The following is a 25541-nucleotide window of genomic DNA, read 5'->3' as shown; positions in this document are numbered from 1 at the left end:
AGACAGGGGATGATGTGGGAGCTAAGCAGCTACAGTACATGGACTCCAGCTGCTCCTGGGGACAGCTGAGATGCTTCTCTGAGGTCTCTCCCACATCGACAGCATTCGGGGCCAATGTTTCTATGGTGACATGTGCAAAGCTTATGGACTGTATATGTGAGCAAAGTGGTGCATTCTAGTGCCTGGAACAAAAAGGCTGATGTCAAACAATAGGAAATTCATATTTAATTGAGCAAAAATAATCCAAGGGGAAACAAGGAAGCTGAGGGAAGTATAAAGACTCTTTGTAAGGCTCCCCCAAGTCGCATTATTTAAATTCAACTAAAAACAAAAAATCACTTTCCATTTAGGCATAGGAGCCCTTTAGTAGGTGTTTTAGATTTTTTTTCCTCTTGTTTTTGTTCCTTATACAATCAGATAAAGACTCTTTGTAAGGCTCCCCCAAGTCGCATTATTTAAATTCAACTAAAAACAAAAAATCACTTTCCATTTAGGCATAGGAGCCCTTTAGTAGGTGTTTTAGATTTTTTTTCCTCTTGTTTTTGTTCCTTATACAATCAGCTATCATGACTCATTTTTTATGCTCTCAAAGGTTTAGGTAGCAACACAGTTATTTAACTTTGACATAGCACTTTTATTAAATTGTACCAGCCTTAAACAGCACTATTTGATTTCCTCAGATCACTAGAGACACTGCCTGAGCTGTGCACGACACTGGAATTAGCCGTTTGTTGCTTTCCAGAGTCAACAAGAAAGATTCTATAATTCTCTCCAGGCCTTCTCCCAAACTGAGGGACACAACAAATGTGGCCCTCCTTGGAAATAAGATTCTTTAACCTTATAAGAAGCAATCTCAAAGGACATTTACAAAAGATTTAACGTTATTATACAAGTACTTGGAGAAAAATCATGCATCTTTAAAGCATCTTGGGTAGGAAACTTAAACTTATATTTTTGGAGTGCCCCTGTTAGAGGTCATTTCTTCTGTTGCTAGAATTACTGTTTTCCTTCACTTCATTTTATGTTACTTCTAAAGCCTGGTCATGGCTCAACCTGGTATATGGATCATGTAAACTACTTCCAAAATGATAGGCCTTGTTTGAGGTAGGAAGAGAGAGAGAGAGAGACCTTTAAGGACATGGAAACTCTCCACATGCCAGTTCCAGGGAGGTGACTGTCTTCATTTGGACTTTCTTAGGAGAAACTCTGCATTGTTTCATAGACCTCACTGTTAGGAAGCTCTTCCTAAACTATCACCTGAATCCTTTCAACTGCAGCTTCCAGAAAATAGAATGTAACATCACTACAAACAGCAAAGAAAAACCCAAAAGTAATAATGCCTGCTTTGGGTAAGAATTCTTACAGGTTCCATGGGCCTCGGATAGGCTATAGGGGACAACTGATCCCTGAATTTTTTTACACAACATTTTATGTGCTGTGAATGCACTTAACAAATACTTGTTCAATGAATCAACGAATGAGTATATACTTCTATATGCCTTCCTAGTGAGATATTTCATAACGTTCATCAAATAGAGGCCTCAGGGGGTGTAACCATGAAAAAATTAAGAACCACAAAAGATCCAACCACTATCTAAAAGTGGTGTTATAAATAATCACAGGTGTCTCCTTTCTTTAAAGAATGAGACAGAGAGGGTTTCTTAAACTGTGCCATGCACACGAATCCCTGGGAGCTTGTTAGAATGTAGAGTCTGATACAGGAGGTTCTGGATAGGGTCTGAGATTCTGCACTTCTAACAAGCTCCCAGGGTGCCAAGGCTGCTGGTTCCAGGGGCTACACTCTGAGCAGCAAGGATATAAAGCCTAAGTTTAAATGATGCCCTTTCAAAGTTGAAGGCCCCGTGGGGCATCCCCTTACCTTCTCCGACTATTGACAGCGATGCAAACTGCAAGAATCAAAGCCAAGGCCAAGAGGGAAGCCAAGATGATCAGCCATTCTGGATAGAGTAAACCAAAAGACATGTGTGAGCTTTAGAAATATGGTTTGTGCAAACAAAAATGCACTTTATAAATTGACCTGGTCCAAATGAGAACCACAGTCAGTACTGCAGGGGGTCGGTCCAAAAGGTCCAGCCAATAGGCAGATAATTCTGGAAGAGCAACTTTGCTACAGGTGTTTGACCAGCAGGCTTCTTGTTTTAACCTTTTGTTATCAGTCAGGATTTTCAAGCCCCTCCAGGAGAATCATGTTTCCAAAAAAGTGTAGAATGACTTGTTGAAACTTGTAGATGCCTTCGGTGCAATATTATTAAATAGATTAAAGGAAATTTATGCTTCTTTTGAAAGGAACAATCTTTTCCTATATAAAAGCATCCACCCTACATTTTATTAAAACAAAAATGGAGGCCTATTCTAGTGTGTGGGGCAAAGGACACTCCGGTGGAGGGTGGAGGGATGGAGAACTTGGGCACAGTCATTGGCAACACTTGGCAATAGCCTTCAAAATATTCATGCTTTTGATCCAGCAGTCACACTTCCAGAATCCGTAGGACCTCAGAATTAAGTGTAAAGATGTTCATTACTATGTTATTTATAATAGTAAAAGTTGGAAACAACCTAGCATCCAACGGAAAGGAATTGGTTAAATAAATTAGGGGACATCCATTGTATTACATATTACAATACAGAGGGAAAATATTTAATGACTTGGAAAGCTGTGGTCAACCCGTAGGGAATGTTTGCTAAACATCTGGTATAATCACATTCTTGTATATACATTACAGTGAAAAATGACAGGAAGGACACATATTAAAATGGTAACCCTGGTATTTCTGGATGGTGAGATAGATAATAAAAAATGATTCATGTTTTCATGCTTTTGTTTGTTGTATTTTCTAAATTGTCTTCAATAATTAGGTGTCACTTGTGGACTAATAAATTATTATCCATGTGGTTTAAAGTCAGTCTTTAATAGGATGAAAATATGTCTTGACAACATGAATCAATTCAGTTGCAAAGTGGGTTGTGTATCTTGTGCAATAAAGCAGGGCTTAAGAGAGAAGAAAGATGGAAAGTCACTCGTCCATTTCTCTGCAAGTCTTGGTTTTACTGCTATTCCCTACTCGGCACTACCTCTGCCTCACCTCTACATGGTTTAGATGTGTCTGGGGAGGGAGGTACAGTCAGCCGGGCTCAGCGGGGAGGCTGACAGGAGGGTACATTTCTGCTCTTCCTCCTCCCCAACCCCAGCCATGGTCTCCAGCCCCGGAGACGTCCCACATTCACTCTCACAAGAGCTGGAAAGAATCCTGCTGCCTGATGACAGTTAATTGCCTCTCCTCCTCCTGCCTCCCCCTTCTGCCTGTAGCCTACCCCCTCTCTCCATGTGCTCTCCCTTCAGGTGTGCTCAGGCAAGTCGAGGCAAAGGAGCGAGGCACACACCACATTCTTCCCTTTCCCCAAGAGAGGCTCAGTTTGGAGACCTCTCAGGAGGGGAGAAGAGAAAGGGTAATTTACAACCCTAGAAAAACCCTTCCTTTTTGTCATCCCCCTTCACAAATGCTCAATTTCAAGCCCAAGCTAGATAATACACTTGCATCAAATGCCTTAAATCTTGCTGCTCAGGAGAGCCAGGGCTCCCAGCCCCCTCTCTACACCTATAACATTTTCTGAAAGTTTCTGCTGTCCGGATCAGTAAAGACTGTCCCTGGAGAAAAGGTAGTTTGGGAACCAGAAGAATGTTTTTATTCCACCCAACACAAATGATTCTTGTATCTCCCCCCATCTGCAATGTGAGAGGAATATCACACCCTTCACCCCTGACCCCAGAAATAAACTGGAGACTGGACTGGTATAGGAAGGACTGGTATGGAGTCCCTGGGTGCTCACTCATTTGGGAAGGGAGCTTTAGAAACACAACACTTCTTTGGGACAGGCCAAGAACAGGTCTCAGTATGAGCTCACCCCATCTATGGGATCCAGAAAGAAAACAGTGTTCCATCCTCTCCTAGCAAGAGGCTGTAGTACTCTCATTCACCCTTTAACTTGCAAAGAGGAGCAATCAGTTTCGAAGGTTGAGCATTTAGCACAATGTGCTTTTGAATGGGTCTCTTCTTGCTTCTTGGGACATTCTGAGATACCTGCTTTAAGTATCTCCTTCTGCTTCACAGTGTGAAACTCACCTGGAATTTGGGGTTTCCTGATAGGGCCAGAGGTTGTGTGTGCTCCACCTTCTTGGCTCCCACTTGAGTGTCCTATGGAAGAAAAACAACATCTCTCAACCAAAGTGTGGAATGCATGACCCCAAGTTCCTCGCAGAGCAGACACAGGGCCACCATTCACATTCAGCATTGCTGAGAAGCTACTTATAGATGCAAGACAGAATGTGTATAAAGTGTTACACAAAAAATATCCCCCTGAAAAATTTGATTTGATTAAGGCTAAGGTTTGGAAGTGTTATTTCATACCAGGGAATGTAAGAATTCTCAGCAGCAGAGTTGTGCAGTATTTAAGACCTCACGATCTGGAGCTGGACAGCCCTGGAGTTGAGTCTTGTCTCTGTTTCTTGCTAGCTATGCGTGGGGGTCCAGCCACCCTCTCCAGGTCTCCACTTTCTCACCCATAAAATGGGGATAATAATAGAATCCACTTTCTTGTAATTTTACAAAGCTTAAAGTACACATTAATGATAGTAGCATATAATTATTTTCCATTTTTATTTTTTTAATTTTTAAATATTTTTATCAGCATATTTGTTGTTACAAATCATACTTATTCTTTATGCCCCTTGTCCAATCCCCTCTTTCTCTCCCCCTTCTAATAACCATAGATTTGTTCTCTCCATCTGACAGATTAACTGCTCATCTGTTGGTTTGCTGCCTAGATGATCTGTCTAGTACTGAAACAGGTGTGATCAAGTCTTCCCCTATTATCGTAAATCAGATGTTTCTGCTATTACTCCGGAGTGTGGGTGTTTTTTTTTTTTTTTTTGGTCAAGGGTTTGGATCCCCACACTGACTACACACCAATAATAATAATAATAATAATAATAATAATAATAATAATAATAATTTTCTACTTTTAATTAAGGACCTTGAGTACAAAGTGTGGTCTCTGGACCAGTAACACAGGCATCCCTTGGGAGCTGGCTAGGAATGCAGAAATCTCAGGCCTCACACCTTCAAAATCTTTATTTTTTACAAGATCCCTAGGGGGTTCATATGCCCCAGAAAGTCCAAAACGAATCTAAAAATCCCACCCAATGTTATCATAGAAGCCAACATAAACATTAAAAAATAAGGGATTGGGGGCAATGACCCTTTCTGCCTATGAAAAACCACTCTAATAGAGTCCCTGCAGATATATTACTGAAACACACCTTGTTAAAAGAAGGGACAGTTTCTACTGGTAAAAAACAAAGTAAGGAAATAAACAAAAACCCTCAAACTGGAAGGAAGCATTGCAACACAGAGAATCCACAAGTCAGAACAGGACTCTCATTGAAACGAGGGAGACAGCACGTTTCTAAAGAAACCTCTGAGCTATCTTGTGAAGAGATTCACCTAAATTAAAGCTTCATGGATTTTTTTAAAAATGCTTCTTCCATTGCTTCAAAACAAAATTTGAAAATGTCCCACTAAAATGGACTTTTTTTCATACCAAATGGGACCTTGAACTATAGAATCCTGAAGGCCTTCAAGGGGAGGAAAAAACCCAAGGGAGGTCTTGCTAATCAATGGGCGATGATGGCTGGGCTTTACACGAAAAGCTTTCCTCAGAGTCAAACTTTAGACTGTGTACAGAGGACACTGCTGAAATCTTGATTACAATGGCTGTTTTGGGTAGAATGGCTCCTGTTCATACAATTTGATGTTTTTCTTAAAACTCGAAAGGGAGATAAACAAGTTCTTACCAGATTTCTGGCCCTTTCAACATACCGCATCCCATTTGACAGTGGCCTTTTACATCACAAACCTCAGAAGAGCCCAAGGTACTACCTTTCAGTGTTCCTGGTTGTTGGTAGGTTTTCACCTACACAAGTCATGGGATATTGGCCATGAAGATCTATGGCCTTGAAAACCACCTAAGAGGCATAGTCACTCTCACTGGTCTTTTTTCTGACTCACAGTAGCCTTTGATATTTGAAAGATAGACTATTAATGGATCGTAATCTCTTTATTTTGATTTTCCAAAAAGTGCTCCCAGCAAGGAAACATCTGGGTGTGTGTACAAGATGAAACCTCCCATTTGAAAAATAGACAACTGCACAGGAGCCAAACAAAAGACCCGCTCCCGCCCCCGATTCTCATTTCAAGCAAAAGCCAAAGAGGATGGAGAAGACAGTGGCCTCGCCTGGTGCACCGGAAGTGCACACATCCGGTCATGGTAGGACTGGCCACAAGAGCAAGTTCTACAAAGAGGGGTTCTGGACACCCCAGTTGGGAGAGGGGATACAATCTGAGATATGTGAACAGAGATCATTCAACTGACTCCAACTGTGAGAAAAGCAGTCTTGGACAGAGTTTCTCAAGCTTTAACGTGCATACAAACAACCTGGAGGGTGAGGCATGGGAGGTTTGGTTAAAATGCAGATCCTGATTCATTAGGTCTGGGTTGGCCTGAGATTCTGCATTTCCGACCAGCTCCTAGGTGATGCCTAGATGATGCTGGTCCAGAGACCACACTTGGAGTAACTGGGTTCTCTTTGTTTATAAAGTATGCCTTTTAATAATAACTCCCTACTGTTTCCAAAATACTTTGGCATCCCTGATACCTTGTGTTCCTGACAAGAACTCTAGGAGGTAACCGAGGTAGGTGATCCGATCTTCTTTTTACTAATAAGGAAACCAAGGCTGGGAAAGTTTACGTGTCCTGCCCAAGGTCCCCAGTGAGCACCAGACTTCTATCTCAGAGGCATTTCTGAGTCCCGTACCTCCCAGTGCTCCTACATAAAGGGTTATTATTAAAGCCACCATGTAAATATCCATCTTCATATTTGCTTTAAATGTGTCAACATTTACCTAGAGACGACCCTCACCCTAATTTGAGGATGAAGTGGAAAACAATAATTTATATGGGTAAACTGGTCTGCATGGGGTCACCTGGATCTGTGATGCTCAGGGAGGCCACAGGAAGGCAGCACTGGCAGAACTTTTTAGCAGCCCCAGCACTAGAGATTACAGGTAAACCTGCCTCCTGTTAGACTTTTGCTGCCTGCAGTTATGTGTTCCAGGGGTGTGATCTGAGTCACTGCAAATAAGAATCTATTTAATAATGCATGCCTGGCAGTAACTATGGTCATTATGAAATGCTTTCTCCAGTCTGTGCTTATGAGAGGCAACATGAGACCCCTGGGCATGAAGCCCAGCACCATAACTCACTGGTTGCATCAACTTGGCCAAGTTACTTACCCTTTCTGAGCCTCAGTTTCCTCATCTGTAATATGGGAATAATAATAGCACTTACCACACATCACAGGGTTTGTAGTATGATTAAATCAGTTAATATTAGATGAACTGTATGTATTCATTGGTATTTACTGCTCTTGACCTACAGAAATGGTAGTTTCATACAGTTTAACCTGATACAGGTAACACGTTGAGAACAGAGTTGCTGGCATGCAGCACATCCTCAATAAATGCCAGCTATTGTATCATGCATCGGGGATTATGCTAAATGTGTCTTCCATCATTTAGTTTTTAAAACAGTGCCCTGTGACAATTATTATCCCAAGTTTATTAGTTAGGAAATTGAATCTCAGAGCCTTTAAGCATCTTGCTTAGTTAATATGTGGAGGAGCTGGGATCAAACGCAGGCCGTTCTTACTCCAAAACTCATGCTCTTAATCATGCTGGCACAGAGCCATGTTTGATTGGGACCTTGCTTGAATTCTTCCTGATCCTTTCAGATGGAAGACTTTTCTCCACAGCAGTAGTTCTCAGTGTAATCCCTGTCCCAGCAGAATCAGCATTACCAAGGAACTTACAAGGAATACAAATGCTCAGGCTTCACCCCAGACCTACTGAATTGGAAACTTTAAGGGTGGGGCCCAGCAATGTGATTTAATAAGCCTTCCCTGTGATTGTGATGCATACTAAGAGAGATTGAGAACCTCTTCTCTACAAACTCTGGCTCATACTTCATTAATAATCATCAGGTTCAACGATTACATGAGGAACTGACTAAAGCAGTTCCAAACTCACCAGGTGATTCTGATTCACGAGTGGGATGGAACCCCCTGCTGGGGTCAAGGTAGTCCTTTCGGTTATGGTCTCCTGTAATGAGCAATCAGGGAAGGTCAGTCCTATGTGTTTCCACTTACACTGCCATCTGCATTTCCCTATGTGTGCTTTTTCATACAATTTATGAGTTGAGTCTTGTAAAGGTAACCAAAAATAATGACAAAAGAGCCTTGAATGAGTCCACAATGTTAATTACTGCTCCTTGCTAATTCACTGATGAGAGGGCTGGAGCTTTAATCAAAATTAAGGAACCTGGAGTGGCACATGCAATGAAGGATGACCATAGGAAATGTGGTTTTTATAGAAATCCAAAAACTGTGGAGAGGAACATTTTAACAAAAATATGATGATGTCTTTGCAGGTCTAAGGCTGGTACTGGACACTATATTTTAAATAAGGACAATATGAATTGTAGTATGATGAATGTGGTTACTGGACATGGCTATACTCTGGCTCAGGGCACGAGACATTTACAGAGATTTCTCTGAGGCAGGAAATTGGTCTGCAATAAAGGATCTTGAGATTGAATAACGTAAAGATTCATAGAGAAGAGAGTTTGAAAATAAATGAAAGAAGAAATGGCAAGATGATAACTAACGTGGGACTAATGTGTACCTGAGTATTAGAAACAATTTAAAATAATATGTTTCCAAAGTTAGTCTGTATTTTCAACACCAATAGTTAATGTAATCCTGTTTTCTCAAATATCCATCACCAAAAGGCTTTAAATTGAGACAAGCTCATGAATTGCTAAAATCTAAACCCACAAGTCAAATCTTGGATTCAGAATATGCAAACTCCCCTCTCTTCTTCCCACCCTCCCTCTCCCATTTTCCTAAAGTATACTGGAATCTTTTTTTTTTTAATCACACACACCAAAAATAAATAAAGAATAAAAAATAATTTTCAAAAATCAGAGGACAAGGGTTTCATAAAATGTTATAGTCATCTATTATGAAGATTCCTATAAGGAGTACACAGGAACCTGATCATCACCTTGATTAGAGAAGGTGGAGGTGGTTGACCTGTAATCAGTCATGAAATCATACTGAAGAGACTGTTTTGTTCCTTGGCTGATGGTTAGAATAAAAGAAAACAGCATTTGCTGAAATGCCACACCGACATTCCTAACACCAGAATTACCATCACCACCACCAACCCCATCACCGTCGCCATCACCACCACCACAATTCTAAATGTTTAATCTTAATATTAAGCATAAAGCCTGAGAAGAATGTATGAACAGAAATGAAACTTTTTGGAAGAAAACCAAGAATGAGAATAGAATTGTTTACTAACCATTTAATCCATGGAGAACCATGGAAAATCCATCCATACCACCATGGAATGTACAAGGAATCAGTGTATGTGAATGCCAATTTTGTAGAAAGTATTTTATTACTAACAATTAAGCCATGTAAGCCTTCTAGGATACTCTGCAACTATTGAAATTGCCATTTAAAATTTAAATCCGTTAGCTTGCACAACAGGCCTTATGTTGCCAAGAGAAACCAGGCAGCACTCTACGATTCATTCCTCCAGAGGAACACTGACAAAGGAACTTGGAATTTTTTGTAAGTGAGAACAGAACTATGCTGAATCAAGAACTAAGGAGTGTAAGGGGCTTTGCATTGCCAATATCGCTGAGGTCCATATTTTCTGAAACTGTTTCCCTTGAAGCTCTGGGGTGGGCAGCCCAGAGGAAAGAAACCGAGCATGTGGCATTCTGGATTTTCTGTCTTCACATCAATCAGAGCATCACAGCACTCATCTGTTTTATATACTGGGTTCTCATAAGATATCTTTTCTTCTTCTTTTTTGGGGGGTGGGGGTGGGAGGGGAGGTAGGGTCTCTGCTACAAAAATTATAGAATTTAAAGTCACTCATCTTTAATATGACTTAGTGATTAAGTACTAAAATAGCTGATACTATGAAGAGAGAATCCTTTTTTAGTTTCTTAGCCAAAGTAGGCATTTTCCAATTCCCCTTTATTCAGTGTTAGTTTCTTAATGCAAGTAAAGAAACAAAGAAAAGAAGTACAGATGACTTATTTGAGAAAAAAAGTCTCATTCTGGGTTCATGTCAAGCTTAATTGAATAAATCATCTTCAGTCTCTTTGCCACTACAATAAGAGAAAGGGTCGCTATCCCTTAATAGCAGATAAACCATGAAGTTTTAAGTGCACCTCATAACCAGAACCAGCCCATCACCAAAAGTAAAACTGATCAACCCATCACCAAGAAAAGATAATAAATTCAAAGCAAAGATACTAGTATATAGAAATAGTCACATGTTGGATAAAACCTTACTAAACAGGCAGCGTAGATTAGTTGAATCAAATAAAATTGCTAATATTCAACTCTTTTGACCCAGAAAAACATCAATTTCATATGGTTCAACTTGATATATCACAAGATCAGTAACGAGACAGAGAAAGAAATTCCACCATAACAGCCAAGTCACAAAAATAAGTGGAAAGTGTGCTGTTAAATGAAAGTATTATTTTATCTACAATAAATCCAAGTTTACTTGCACTAGAATTGATGACCAGTTCTGAAAGCTATCACAAACTCATCTAATCCTAGCCTACACAGAAAATGTCCCCTGTAATATAGAGTATACACCGAGTCTTCAAAAAGTTCATGGAAGGGCTTGTAGCTCATATTGTCTTTCAATTCAATTTTTCCACTAATTTTTCAAAGTACCTTCATACTGTATGCTATTTCTCTCCGTAGAGAAAGCAAACCAAATGACAAATGCCCAAATTACCTGATAAGGAACGATCAACATTAGAGTTGGAATCTTCAGCAACAGTAACTTCAGTAACTTCAAAGGACCCAGTCTTAGCAGGAGTCACTGGCATGAGGGTCCTGTTTTCCTTTGTGTCTGGGTAATGAGGGGTATAACCTTCTAGTAAAGTAGAGTCTTCCCAAAGTTTTCCACCTCTGCCATCATTCCCGTCTGTGTGGAGGTGTAATCGGTGATGGACCCACATTTGTAAGTCCACCACCCACCACGTGCTTATCTTCAGAATGTGCAATGGCTACAAAAGCTTTCCACTTGTTATGCATAAACATGGAGCAAAAGATGATGAATTTTGTCACACTATTGAACAGAATCAATATTTTGCAATAGACACCACCTGAACATCACTCAACAGAAGAGATTTTGGTGATGCTAATACCCAGAAGAGGCATTTGTTGTAATATCTGCCTGGCTTATTAAGGTAAGGCTTATGCTGCTACAACTGTGACTTTGAAGTCAACTCAGGTATTACATAATCTTAAACTGTTTCTTAATCGTATTCACTTTTGATGAAGTGGAGGAGACACACCATTGGATTGAAAGGTAAAATCATGCTGCCAGCAATTGGAATAGCAAATGCAAGGTTTCAGAGACCTGAAACTACTAATGTAATTATTCTTTCCTTTGTCAGAAGGGCACTGCTTCTTAGTTACCAGCAACACAGAGTTATGGTCCAGAGGGTAAATGGCAAAATAATATCATTAATGCAAGGAATATATAAAGTGACATAATCAGACTTTTACATCAATTATAAATCACACATAAGCAATCCATTATTTTTAAGCCAAGACACTTATTCTAGAGTTTAAGAAACCTGACCTTTAAGATTAAGAAATATAATTTGCACTTCATTTGCAATGGCTTCTAAGAGGTCTACAAAGCAGAAGAACCAGAGAACCATCACCAGACGCACCTTTCGATCAAAAGTAACAGCATAACAGCAGCCAATCGATGTACCTCCACCAAAGACACTGCCAAAGCACCCACAATTTATTGGTTTTTATCAACAGCGGAAGCCAACTGGGCTTTATAATCCTTACTGCTAGATGTTGGAGTAGAAGTTGTTAGATGGTCTTTATCTTCTTCCAAGCCTCCATGGGATGGAGAGAAGCTCTGAGAACGACTGTGCTCTGTTTCAATGAGGGATGAATTCAGTGTTAATTTGGAGCTATAACACAAATCCTCTGTTATCTGCTGACAGGGAGGGTCTAGCTGCAGTAGTGTCAGATGGGTAGGTGCATAGGAAACTGAGGCGTGTGTAGACCATTCTCCTCTGATTGATAGAAATATATGGAAGAATTCTGTTTTGCCCCTAGTTGGCTCCTAGGACCCTTTGTTTCTTGGTATAATCAACAAAGGTGAAGTGGCAAGGTAAGCCTGAACCAAAAGTATGCCTTGCCTGGATCATGCTGGTCCAGAGGAAGCATTGCTTCCTGTCACTCAGGAAAACCAGAGAACATAGAGATGTGAAAAGAGGAATGTTTGAATCCCAGTGTTCTTATCAACAATCAAGAGCACCGAACTGTGGGTCAAGAATCGAGACTGTAGGGAAAATAAACACCGTGAGATCAGGGAGTATAACTATAAACACAAAAGAGGAAGAAGCCCATCTGAAATAACCCGCTTAAGTAACTCAGACCAAATTTATACAAGGAAATACTTCTAAAGACCGTGAAATTAAAGTTACCATTTTACTCTATTATTAGGTTTTCGATCTCATCTGTGGATAGGGATTCTCATCACTGCACCAAGGAAACGCTTGCCTGGACAATCACAGGGCCCTCAGTGACATATATCAATTTGGGGTTGAACCATTGCCCATATCTGAAATCATTTTGACTGTTTTGAGTTCATTTCTTTTGTGTTCTCCTAAGAAAGTTATCGATCTTTGAGTTGCAGGTACAAGCACGCCATAAAGCACAAAATAACCCATGTCCACTGCCAAATAAATATTACAACCAGGAGAGAAACATTTTCCAAATCCCAAACACAATGTGAGAACATAAGCCAGCAGTGACATAAAATGGAAATACAAGTCCCTCATTGGCAGGGCAGGGACCAATCGCAGGCTTATTCACATCACCTTTGATGCTTAACACTGCTATTTGCATTACTGACAATCAGCACCCGCTTGCTGATTTCTTTCTTTGCTGACAGTGCTCCTAAGAAGGACTCTGCTCATTATGTGTAGCAAGCAGTGAAATAAGGCCTTCTTAATTCAGGATTTGTTTCATATTCTGCCAAGAAATTATGAATGACTTTAGGCTAATCTCTAGGATATCCCTGCACATATAGTGGAAATTAGGGCTACTAGAAGTTTAACGTTGCTTCTTATCAGAGGTTTAGAGATAGGGATGTTAGCAAATGTTTCTTTCTTTTTTTTTTTTTGCTCCAGGGATCCTGCCACCTTTGTCAACTATCAACAACATACCTTGCCCTTCCTCTGTGGGCTGATGTGATCTCCCTACTCTCTATGATTATGTGACCCCCAAATCGCTTCTCCACAACCATGAAAGCAATCCTACCCATCTTTTGGTTTGACTGAAGGAAAGACAGGAATCAAGAGGAGATGATCAGTTAAAACATAAAGAAACCACTGTCCTATGAGTAGCTGTGGTTTTGAGGAGTAGCTGTGGTCTGAAAATTGAGTTGAATGGAGACCCACACCTCTTTTCTTTAAAACACAAAGTCACTGAATCTGGAAGGCACCAAGAATGAAGACAATATCAGGTTTAAAGAACCCCACAAGAAATACAGATAATAAAGATAGTTTTACACCCTGGGTTGAGCTGAGCCATCTAGCACTAAATGTACCATTCCACCACCAGGCTCTACACCTTGGTCAATGTAAGAAAGAGCTGAAGCAGGAAGACAGGACAATAAAGGTGCTGAGTGCTGTTATCCTTACGAGTTGTCATTGAAAGAGGTCCTGTCCTGTCCAAGTCTTCCACCAAACCTGCGTTTGGATCTGCAGTGGACTGGAGCGTTGTACTATGACTGGAGTCCATATCTGAAGGAATTAAATCAGTGTTATTGCTTAATTTCCTAAACCACTACCTGAGGGTGGTTTATGGTCTACTGCTAAGTTATTTTTATATTCAAACCTGGATAAAAGGAAAGAAAGCACATACAGATTCATGTCTCCAGAATTGGGATAGATTATTGTTTCTTCAAAAGAAATAACTGGCTTTCATTTAAAGTCTGAGTTGTATGAAAGCTATAATTTTTGTTTAGTTTTGCTGAGTCTGGAAGTTCTTTACACAAGCACATGATGGGATTCCCAAACCTTGCAGAGACAGAAACATAACCCATGTGTGACTTGTTTCATTCCATACACAGCGTCATTCTTATAGTCACATGCCATCCAACACATGGAGAAAAGACCAACTACACCATTTTGTCACCTCCCCCTTACCAGGCAAAATAACTTTTTTTTTATAGCCCTCTTCCCTCACTTAGTACTTTTTTGCTTCGCGAAGCAAATGTGTAAATAAAAACGTAAAATCATCATCCAATGCTACTTAGGTGGAGGCCACAGGATGTACACAGGGGTAAGAAATAAGAAGCAGTGGATGTCACTGAGTCATTCTTCCCATACACGCAGGTGTGAGGTATCTTTTTAATTTAATGTGCACAATGCTAAGCGGTGCAGAAATTTCACTGGAATATTTATAAATGCTGTCTTTCATAGTTATCACAAATTTATTCCGCTGAAATAACAAGTCCTGAGTAAAACAGGGGCCAAACAATCCACAAACACCATCAATATCGCTGGCTCTCCAATTCAGTCAAAGTCTACCCGCACCACTGCCTCTGGTTCCAAATGGTACCAAAGGAAAGCCCTAGAACGTTGGGCACCCACATCTGCACTGCAGCCTATGCATGCTAAAAGAAAAGAGGATCAAGACCTTTATAGGTAAAAATGTGTCTGACTCTGTATATTAGATTTCAAAAAAGAGAAAAGGCCAGCTAACCCAAATCAAAACCCCAAGTGGATATTCTAGAAAAAGTCTTGCCTGTTAATGGGCTCTAGACACTTTTGTTCACCTTCCCTTTCATAAGTACTATCCTTCCAGAGGCATCACTATAGAATTGAAGACAATTGTCCTTGACATGTTCATCAGTTTAATGGAATCTCTTTCTCTTCATGAGGATGGAGACTTAATACTGATTCTCAAGTTCTTTTATCTGCTTAGTTTCCCCCATGGATGTCACCAGAGCCCCCAGCAGCCATATGCATAAACACATGTGCTGGGTCTGCATTTGGCACTTCAGTCACTCAATGTAATGGTCCCAACTTAGCCATTCAAACTCATCTGCCTTTATGACAAACGAATGCACTCACTCTGACATATTCATTCTTTGCTTTTTTTTCCTTTATGTCTCTCCTTACATGAGAATCCTTCCTAGAAAAATCTCCCCCCACTTCCTTTCTCTGACTACGCAGGTTTTTTTTTTTTTTTCATTTTTCAAAAACCAGATTCAATCTGCTTTTCTTTGACAATCTCCGGAGTTGGAGATGATACTCTGAATTTCTTTAGTGTTTATTATTCACAACATTAATTTCACGTCTATTACTTACTGCCTCACGTTGTTAGAAATATTTTGATGCTAAATGTTTTCTTTGGCCAGCTAAGTTCTAAGTTCCTTAAGAGCATGGACCATGAATTGCACATCTTTGTATCCCCGCAATACCTTGCACATTAGCAGATATTTAGTGCACATTGTAGTTTAAGGGATATCTGATCACTAACGTTTGGGTAAGGCATAGCTAGCTGTTCTAAGGAAATGAAACTATAAAAACTGTTGTTTTCATTTTGGAGGCAACTTTGTACTTATTCAATACCAAGAGACATAGTCATTGTGTTCTTAGAGCTCATTTCAATAGGGTTGTGTTATGCATATCCTTGGCAATTTGGATCCAGATAAACATGCAAAATTCCATGACTGAAAAGTCACACCCCTATGTTGGCTATTATAATTTATCACCCTTTTTGGAAAGTTACATTTCTGTGATGAGAACATCTTCTTAAATAAAGAAAGACAACTTAAGTAACTTTATAAGAGGGCTTCAAACAGTTCATGGAAAGATTTATACTGTCTTTTAATTCTATTTTTCCATGAACTTTTTGAAATACCCTCATATTCATGGGTATTGTAAGGAATATAGATTCTTTAACTTATTAGTAGGACTGAGAAAAGAGAGGCACCTCCTGCTACCAATTCTTGCAAATACGCAGGTAAGCTGTCAACTGTTATGATACAGGAAAATTCCTTTGAAATTTAAAAATTGGTCAGAGTGGCCCACATCCTAAATCACTAGGTACTGTCTAAATGTGGCAAGAGTAAATAATAAAATTGCCATGCATTGGAAGGACATGATGCAATTTCCGGACCTTTTTTTTTGGCAGCTGGTTGGTAGGAGGATCTGAGCCTATGATCTTGGTGTTATAAGGCCGTGCTCTAACCAACTGAGCTAACTGCCAGCCCCATGTTCTGAACCTTTTAGTCACCTGTTCGGAATAACTACTCACCAATTTCAGACCCCTCAGATTTCTCTCCCAAAGACAAGTTATATCTTTGGTTTTACAATGGAAATAGTCACTAAATCCATCACCTTACTCTTTTGAAAACCTTGCACTTAGAAGTAAGTGGAAAAGGAATCTTGATTCCCCTTCCTCGGAGGAAATGACTTCCACTCCTATCAGCCTAAGTCTAATTCTTTTTTAACCCTCCTGCCAAATTCTTCATGCTCAGCCCAGGACTTCATATTCAGATGAACGTGCATATCACTTCTACCAAGAAAACTAATTTTTGGAGGAACTTCAAGTTCCTTCAGAAGGTAGAAAATAGTCACTTAGTGGATTTCAAAAACATTATATTTAATATATGAAAACGCTCAGAGGCTATTACCCATTCTTTCTGTTTGATGACCTCGTCCCATTGGATGTGAGATTGGGTAGAAGAAATCAGACCAGGAACTCTCTTCTTGACTGTGTGTTGTCCTTCTCTGACTTGGATGGCTGTTGTGGGCTGAGGCTGTTGTGACCATGCAGTTCAAGCAATTGTCAAAGTGTTAATTGACATTTGGCCAGGGACACACTGATTTTTTTTTTAAAGACTTTATCCTCTAGATGAGACAGTGAAACCTTGTTCCTGGTATAGAGGTCAAGGAGGTTGCATAAAAGCAGAATGTTTTAGCAAGTTTGGGTTCATTTATGCTCATTTTCTTAGCAATCAGCATGTGAACTGAAGGACACCAAAGCATTAACAACTTCTGCAATGGATAGAGGATGAATTATAGACACCAAGGGAAGATAAAGGAGTAAATCTTGACCCATGCCATGCTGCCACAGCCCCCTGAAGGGGGAAGTAGAAGAGCCCAAGCTCATGATGTCCTTCTGAGGCAACCACATCCCAGCAAAATGCACATTAGGCTGGCAGTGATCTATGGAAGGAATCAGGTAACAGCTTCCCATGTGATAAACTTGAAAGTAGACGCCATTCATCTCAAAAGCATGAATGGGATCCATTAGAAGCATTGCTTCTAACAATAGGATTTATAGCATAAATGACATATAAGAATGTAGCATATGCCTTTGCTTCATTCTGAGCCAACAGAGAAGTACGGGTAGAAATTAACCACACCATAGAGGAGTCACTGAATTCATTCCTTTGTCAGGAATTCATTCAGAAGTTGCTGTGCACTGGAAGGACATTATGTGTTATATTCTGCACTGCAAATGGAAATGGGAATATTTTTCACTGGTACCAAATGAAATACAGGATTCACGTTCTTCACAAGGCGGGATGCATTTCAATACTTATGTCACACAGACAAAATAATCATGCATAAGAGCTTTGCAGAGCCAACTTTTCTGATATCACTTAGAGATGATGACAAGGATTGAGTTCAATTTCCACAATCTCACAATGCAAGAATAGAGAAGGTGCATTTTTTAAAATCTAAGAAAAAACGTTGTACTCTCAAAGAGAACTAACAATATAGACATGACCAAAAGGCCAAATGACATCAAACGGGTGTCATTTTTTTTTTCATAATGTGGCTTTATCTCTTCAAACATGGGCGTTCTGATAAAATGCTTCCTTACAAGCCCACTGTTTCATAGAACCATATTGTAAAGCCTGGACCCACGATGTAGAGTTCATTCCTTTACAAATCAAAAGCAAGTATTTTATAAAAGCAAAGTCTCTGCTACAGTCTCACTAGGAGATGCTCCAAACTAGATCTGAAAGTGACATGCTTTAGGGCATACGCCTGTGTTTCCTTTATGTGTTTCTATCTATTCCTGTTCATGTGATCTGTTATGAGCATTTAAGGTTTGGCTCTGGTTTACCTACAGCATAATTTATTAAGGAACCTAACATCCTGTGACAATTCCTTCAGTGTCCTTTTGTTCGGTGTCCTCCATGCCCAACATTTCACCCAAAAGAAAGTGTCCACCCAAGTGTGCTTGCCAAACCGTCCATTACCAGCCGTCCCTGCTGTTGAGTGAGAGTCTTCTCTTGGCGTGTGGGGATACTCCCCAGGCCCTCCATTCCCAAACCACTGTTCTTTCTGGGTGGCTGTTCCTTCCATTGTACTAGTAGGAGTTGCACGGGCTGTGAGAAGAATGTCAGTTGTGAGCCATGACTGTCCAGTTTCTAGCAGCCATTACATATCTTTCAACTTCAAGGGGACAGACACTCAGGGAGAGAAAACAGAAAATCAAGGCAGCAAGGAGATAGGCCAGTGATATTCTGAAAGGGATATCAGAAATCAAATGGCACATTCTTCCATTTTTCAGATGGGAAAACTGAGGCCCAAAGAAGTTTTGATTTGCTCAAAATCATATAGCCAGATTGGCGCAAAATTAGGACTACACCATAGCCTATGAATTCCCAGTATTATTCTTAATTTCCTCTAGTCTATGGCCTCCCATATCCTGTCTGAGAGAACCATTTGTTCAAGGAACAATCTCTTTGCCCCAGTGATTTGGGGCAAAAGAATATATTGTACAACAATTTATGACAAGATCAGCATAGTAGGAGGACTTGAATGCTGGTCATGTAACCCATAGTACACACACTGGAAATGCACCAGCAGTGGATTTGCCCAGCATGAAAGGTGTTGGGATGATTGGAATGCTACTCCACTGACACATTACGTGGTATGGCCACGTGGCATCTAAAATTGCTAAAACCACTTTTTAACAAAATTAATTCAGTGGAAGAAAAATTATTCTAGCCAGTTTGGGGCTAGACATAAACAACAGCAGTGTGTGATAGCCTTAAAATTTCAACCACTGGTTTAAAAAGGACAAAATGAATGGAATAAAATTTCATTAGGGTGACTTCAGGAAAAGCCAGAAAGCCACTGACATTTTTATCTATAGCAAATATCTAATTTATCAAAAAAAAAAGAGAGAGAGAGAGAGAGAGAGAGAGAGAGAGCCTATAAATTTGCCAAGCCAAAGTATTTTTTGCAACTTGTAAAACTGGTTGTATTTCATCACCTTAGAAAACAATATGTGTGATTTGACAATAGCAAAGACATTTAAAAAATAAAGTTTATTGTCATCATTTCACCCTTACTTTGGCCAGGCCATTTCTGGGGTTAACTGGTTATCCAGAAGGAGAAAAAAAAAAAAGACAAAATCTTAAGTTTTACCTCTCTCTGACTAAATCACTACCCCCAGACAAATAATGAAGTTTAAAAAACATTGAATGTAATCACAAAAAAGGAAAAATTGACCCAAACACAGACTGCCACTTTACTCAAAGTTTAAAAAAAGAAAGAAAAATACACACACACACACACACACAACATACATTCCTTCCATCCCTACTTGTATAAACATGATGATCCTTTTAGTATCCCGTAACTTCCTGTTGTTTTTAGTGTAAATAGGAATGGGTTAACAGAATATAGGATTTCCATAGTAATACGTGAAGGCTGATTCTCTTCTAGAAGTTGTAATGTTCATTTGATAAAGCCCAGAGGTCACCAGAGTCCCTTTAAGTTTTCCAGGTATTGATAAGAGAATTGCAGTCGTTCTTGCTGCTTTCTCTTTGTCAAGTTCCATTAAGTCTGGTTTTTCAACAGCCTTCATCAACAGCTAGTATGATGTCCCCCGACCACCACCTTTTGACAATAGGCTCATTAATTCCAAGCCTCTTACGTAGCTTTCTGCTTTTTATGTACAAACTTTCCATAATAATTTCTAAAATATACTGTTAGGACCCAAAGTGGACTGGTACAAAATCTTAGTCCAAAGAAAATTCTGTTTTCTCTATATTCCCTTTTTCTACCAGAAGATTTATTTATTCATTCAGCCTGTAAGTCCTCACGCATCTATCAAGTCGACTGGGGTGTGCATGGGAGGTAGGCCTGTTGGATATATTCAGTACCATGCCCAGGACTTATTAACCTATGTGCTATTCAATGGCTAAAACTTTTCTTTTCTTGTCTGAAAACATCTCTCGAACCATGGGTTTCCAAGCCCCTTTGGCTTCTAAATTGCTGTTTCTTACATTTTCTCTTTAGGAGTATTCGAGTCTGTCAGAATTATGGTTGAACCATGGTTTTAAAAATGCTAAAGCTGTTATTGCAAATAAAAGTTTATTTTATTCCAAATAAGATAGGCATCTCTCAGAAGGATAGATGAAGGAACAGGAGCACATACTCCTTACTTTTTGGGGGGGATTCCTATTATCATAGACCAGGGGTGAGACTTGAGATTGTTTTAGAAAACTCAAGATGTTTGCTCATAAGTAAAAATAACAAGTAGATCAAAACGTTCTGCAAGTTACCTAGGGTTTAAAAACAGAAAAAGGACAGGTATAGAATTCAAATGTAGACCCCATGAACTACTGACTTCCCTCCAAAGAGTACAAGGATGGCTTTCTACAACACAGAGAGGAACAGAATGCAAAAAAGAACCCATATTAATCAAAGATCTTCATAGAAAATAAGAACTCCAAAGATTATTTCACGTGTCAAACTTTCTTTCCAGATCCCACTCTTAAGCACCAAGAGAACACACTCTTCATACATTTCCATAAACACTCACAAATCACACAGATAGAACCTCTAGGAATCATTAACTCAAAAACTATATCTCAGACCCACTTTGTAAACATTTTGGCCTTTGGGGCAACCTGACAAATTAGAGTTTTTTTCCCAATTTCTATCAATTATGTGCAGATTTGGCAGCATTTTAGGCTATGAGTATAAAAGAAATTACTGTGTAGAAACAGAAGATGTGGCCAATGTCTAAACAATGTCTTCCCTGTTCTCTGGATGGAATGTCTTCACTAACTCATCAAAACCAGAGCTGCGGACTGCCATCCTTCTTACTTGTGCTTGTAGAGTGCTGGGTTTCCTCTTCGTCATGATGCTCATGGTGAATGAGAGGAGGGTGTGGTTCCTGCGAATGTCTTCACTAACTCATCAAAACCAGAGCTGCGGACTGCCATCCTTCTTACTTGTGCTTATAGAGTGCTGGGTTTCCTCTTCGTCATGATGCTCATGGTGAATGAGAGGAGGGTGTGGTTCCTGTGTCCAGTTTTCTCCATGAGCACTGGTGCCTCTTCTGTCTACATCTGTTTGATGATGGTTAAATACACTGTGACTTTTTATCAATGAACCTTTAATGATTCTGTTCTTCCACTGTAGCACATGCTATCTAACAATTCTGTGCCTAAATAGTACCTCTGAGCATCTACTCTCAATAATTTTGAGTGACTTCACCAAAGTCAAAGGCAAAGGCAGCACCATAAACCATTTGGACATATTCATTTTTATAATGAAGTAATATAAAATATCTCGTGCCCAGATGGTGTAATTAATAAAGGACTCCTAAGTGGAATTGAGTACCCTCCAAAGTTCACTAAGAATTTGTGATGAGATATCAACTCAATTTCCCATTGTGTCCTGATGATTGACCTTTGCAGCATCATCGGCTTTGAGTGGGGGAAAAAAACCCTTTAAATATGCATAACCCATTACCAGTCATCCTTGTGGTTGTCTGAAGTAGTACTTCTGGATTTGAAGGGCTTGGGATCCGCTGAGTCCAATCCTGGTTCTGTTTTGTGTGGTCAGAAATCCCTGGTCTGGTTGGAACTGTGATAATGATGATTGAAGCAATTAGGAAAATGTTATTTCTTGAGCTTTCACTACTTGTTCTGCACATTTCTCCCTTCTGTAGCCTACACAGTGAATCATCTATACCAGGTTGTATAGACTGTTGTGTGTAAATGGAGGAAAAGCAGAGAGTGCCTTCATCTTAATTCAGCCATATTGTTAAGCATCTCAATGTCCTTTGCATTCTGTCATAGAATACCTTGGGGTTCAGAACATGAGATCTTCTGGAGAAACAGCCAAAGAAGCTGCAGCAGCAGGAAAACAGCTTTGAAAACACCAGCCCTCCACCGAGGATAACCAAAGATGTCAGATTCTTGCCCATCCATGCAGTCTGTAGCAGCCCTCTGCACTTGAAAGCCCAAGGAATTTGCATCACTGGCAAGTGTGTCACCTGTAGATCCTCAGGCTGAAGAGGTAGATAACTGAAAGTTATGCCATGACCATCACTGTATTTTGTTAGTAATTTTGGTGGGGAAAGAAACACCTGAGCAGCCAGAGCTTTCCTATAGATGATTCTGAGAAAGAATATCTATGTAGATTAGGTTATGATTTAGCTATACATTTCTGAATATTTATCAGACACCTATGGTATTTTCATCAAGTACAAAACATACTATGAGCAAGCCATTCATAGCCAGTGAAAGAAAAACAATGCACACACATTCAGTAGAAAAAGGCCACAGATAACCAACCACCATCATAGCAGTTCACCGGAAAAATAAGAGGTGTACATCCATCAGTGCCCTGATATTGTCACCCAAAATGTGACAGCTGTTAGGAGATGCACCTAACAGAAGGATCATGACAAAATCAGAATCAGTGTCTTTTGTGAAAAGGTTATTTGCAAACTCATCATAATTCTTTCAAACTTTATCTTGATACCCAAATAATACAAAACTCTTTTCAGACTGACAATACTATCAGGTCTATTTCACAAGTTAATAAAATCAAGTTAAGAATTAGTAACCACATTCTCAATATGCATTAAAAAACAGCAGTTATCTATACCCCTCCAGAAGAAAGAGGGCATCCTGTCTAATTATGTACGTAAGTGCTAAGCAAAGTGCACTCAAATTGGAAAATGTAGCATAGAAATGATAAAAACCATGAAAATATTTTTCCCTACAGCCTGACCATACAACTTATTTTCTGATTGATTTGTTTGGGTTGCCACCCAGGGGATCTTAGTTTCTCAAGTGTCAAGACTACATCTTTATTGATAGGCCCACCTGCAAGGCGGGGTCACATCCTCAACCCAGAAACAGTGTTAACAGTAAAACTCCAGTGTTTTTAGTTATTTTGTTTTCTTCCTGAAGTTACTACAAAGAATTTCCTATTTCTGTAGACTAAGCTCTGCAGAGGTGTCCAGTCTAAGGCAAGGCGGGGTCACATCCTCAACCCAGAAACAGTGTTAACAGTAAAACTCCAGTGTTTTTAATTATTTTGTTTTCTTCCTGAAGTTACTACAAAGAATTTCCTATTTCTGTAGACTAAGCTCTGCAGAGGTGTCCAGTCTAACGAATGCACCACTTAAAATTTGGTTACGAAAAAACCAGTTTATCTCAAGTAGCTGTTATCACTCGGATGCCTTCAAGGCCTAAGCTATTATGTTTTTGGACCCTCCCTCCCTGGGTGCTAGCCATTTAGGGATGAAACTCTCAAGTTTCAATGGGACAGACAGAACTTCAGTGACCTGACAGAGCTCATATAGCACCCCGAGAGCATTTTCTCTAAGGAAAAACAGAGCTGTGATGGAGTCAGGTTCAGGATTCTCAGCTCTGTTCAGCAAAATCTTGGATCACTACAGGTATGCGTAGGAAACTCAGTCATCTGGCAGAACATTAGATCAGCTTTTGCATGATTTAAAAAACTTTGAAGGACATTTTTTAGTTCAATTTCCATCTAAAGAGATGGAAAATGTCTCAAAAAGTTTTATAATTAGCACAAATTTGGATACTATTATGTAGTGGTTTCACTATTTGCTTTTAATAATTGGAAGTCTTGTTAAAGCTGAGCTGGCACGTGCCCTTCCTTTCGATGGCTTTCTTTTATATTGGTGACCAGCCCGTTTGTTAAAACTCTGGATTTGTTCCTTTGACATCAACCAGGTTTTGATTAGCTAAGACCATTCTTTAGTTCTAGTTCCTATCTTTTATGCCTTTCCTATGTCTTCTAAGCTTTCAGTTTAGGATCATCTACAGTTTTTAATTAACTGTAATTTAATTAACCACCCAATTACATTCTCCAAGTCTGTTTCTCCAACAGACCATGAGCTCTGGCTTTTTTCATCCTTTGTTCCCAGTACCTAGCATAGTAGGTACACAATGAATATTTCTTTGTAATGTGTTAATGCCATTCTCTGACAAAGCTTGATAATTCAAAGAGAATCTGTAGCAGCAGACCTCATAGATAAACAAAACAAAAACATGAAGCATTAAAAAGTTTATAAGAGATATTTTTCCCATTTCTCCTCCAAATATGTTTTGGATTCTATTCAGAAAATTCTATTTCTTCCTCCATAATCTCATCATAGTATAACTCAGATATAATCACAGGTTTACTTATTTTTCACATTAACTATTTCCCAAGAGAGATACTACTGGGCATCACTCAGATTAGTCAGCCTTGCATAAATGGTTCTACTGTAATTGATTGTTCTTACTGGTACTGGAGATAAAATCTTCATCATCATCAATGCCTGATCCAGAAAAACTGACGTGTTTGTCTCTTTCATCTTCATTTTCTTCATTTGGCTCCCAGCCTGCTGAGATGGTATTTGAATCCGTACCTGTTGTGGTGACTTGCGTTAGTGGTTGAGCTGGATGCCATTTGCAAAGGAAGGAAATCAAGCACAAAAAGTAGAATGGATTTCCCAAGATTTTAAGAAGAAAGTGAGAGTTGCCTCGTATACCCTGAATTCTTATGTCTCTGAAGCTAATATTAGATCTCAAAGCAATTGGCTGTGACCTTTATACCTGAACATTCTTTTCAAGAAAGCTAAAAGAATAAATATGGACATAACCTCAACAACAAATAATAAAAAAAAAAAAACTAATGAAAACTCCCCCAGGCTTTCAGATGCATTTATTATTAACTCACTAAGCATATGCCATTTAATCTAGGACGCCAAGAATAGAAAGGAAAGGTCTCACACGTACCTATTTTCTTTGTCAAGACACCTTCAGAAAAACCTTGGAATCTAAACCCCTGTCAGTCATTTCTAAAATTCCACAGTTGTTTTCACAATTTGCTAATTCATTTTTTAAATTTTCTCTAGCATCAGTTCATTGTAACTCTAAATGCAAATGCAGTTCCCCAAAATACTTTAGCATGGAGCAAAATAAGTGAAGTCAATTAACAGATAAATCATTGCTGGCATTTATTAGCCA

The 25541-nt window shown here is 39.4% G+C and overlaps 1 protein-coding gene across 2 annotated transcripts in view; it reads right to left on the bottom strand.

Moving 5' to 3' along the window:
* CD44 (CD44 molecule (Indian blood group)) overlaps positions 1-25541 on the bottom strand; it is an 85434-nt gene that overhangs the window by 5111 nt on the left and 54782 nt on the right. Inside the window, exons 7-17 of one of the 2 annotated variants that reach the window (XM_008571824.1) lie at positions 24815-24940; positions 22018-22131; positions 21495-21611; positions 18501-18629; positions 16920-17045; positions 13915-14016; positions 12047-12136; positions 10971-11162; positions 8163-8234; positions 4143-4214; positions 1880-1958 (exon numbers count right to left, since the gene is read on the bottom strand). In XM_008571824.1, the coding sequence (XP_008570046.1) occupies positions 1880-1958; positions 4143-4214; positions 8163-8234; positions 10971-11162; positions 12047-12136; positions 13915-14016; positions 16920-17045; positions 18501-18629; positions 21495-21611; positions 22018-22131; positions 24815-24940 (1219 nt within the window). The remainder of the gene's footprint in view (positions 1-1879; positions 1959-4142; positions 4215-8162; positions 8235-10970; positions 11163-12046; positions 12137-13914; positions 14017-16919; positions 17046-18500; positions 18630-21494; positions 21612-22017; positions 22132-24814; positions 24941-25541) is intronic. The other variant, XM_008571825.1, reaches the window with a different exon arrangement.

This window comes from Galeopterus variegatus, unplaced genomic scaffold, assembly GCF_000696425.1.
Source record: "Galeopterus variegatus unplaced genomic scaffold, G_variegatus-3.0.2 Scaffold725, whole genome shotgun sequence".
Lineage (NCBI taxonomy): Eukaryota > Metazoa > Chordata > Mammalia > Dermoptera > Cynocephalidae > Galeopterus > Galeopterus variegatus.
The sequence above is the reverse complement of the archived record's forward strand: the minus strand, read 5'-3'. Positions and strand labels throughout refer to the sequence as shown.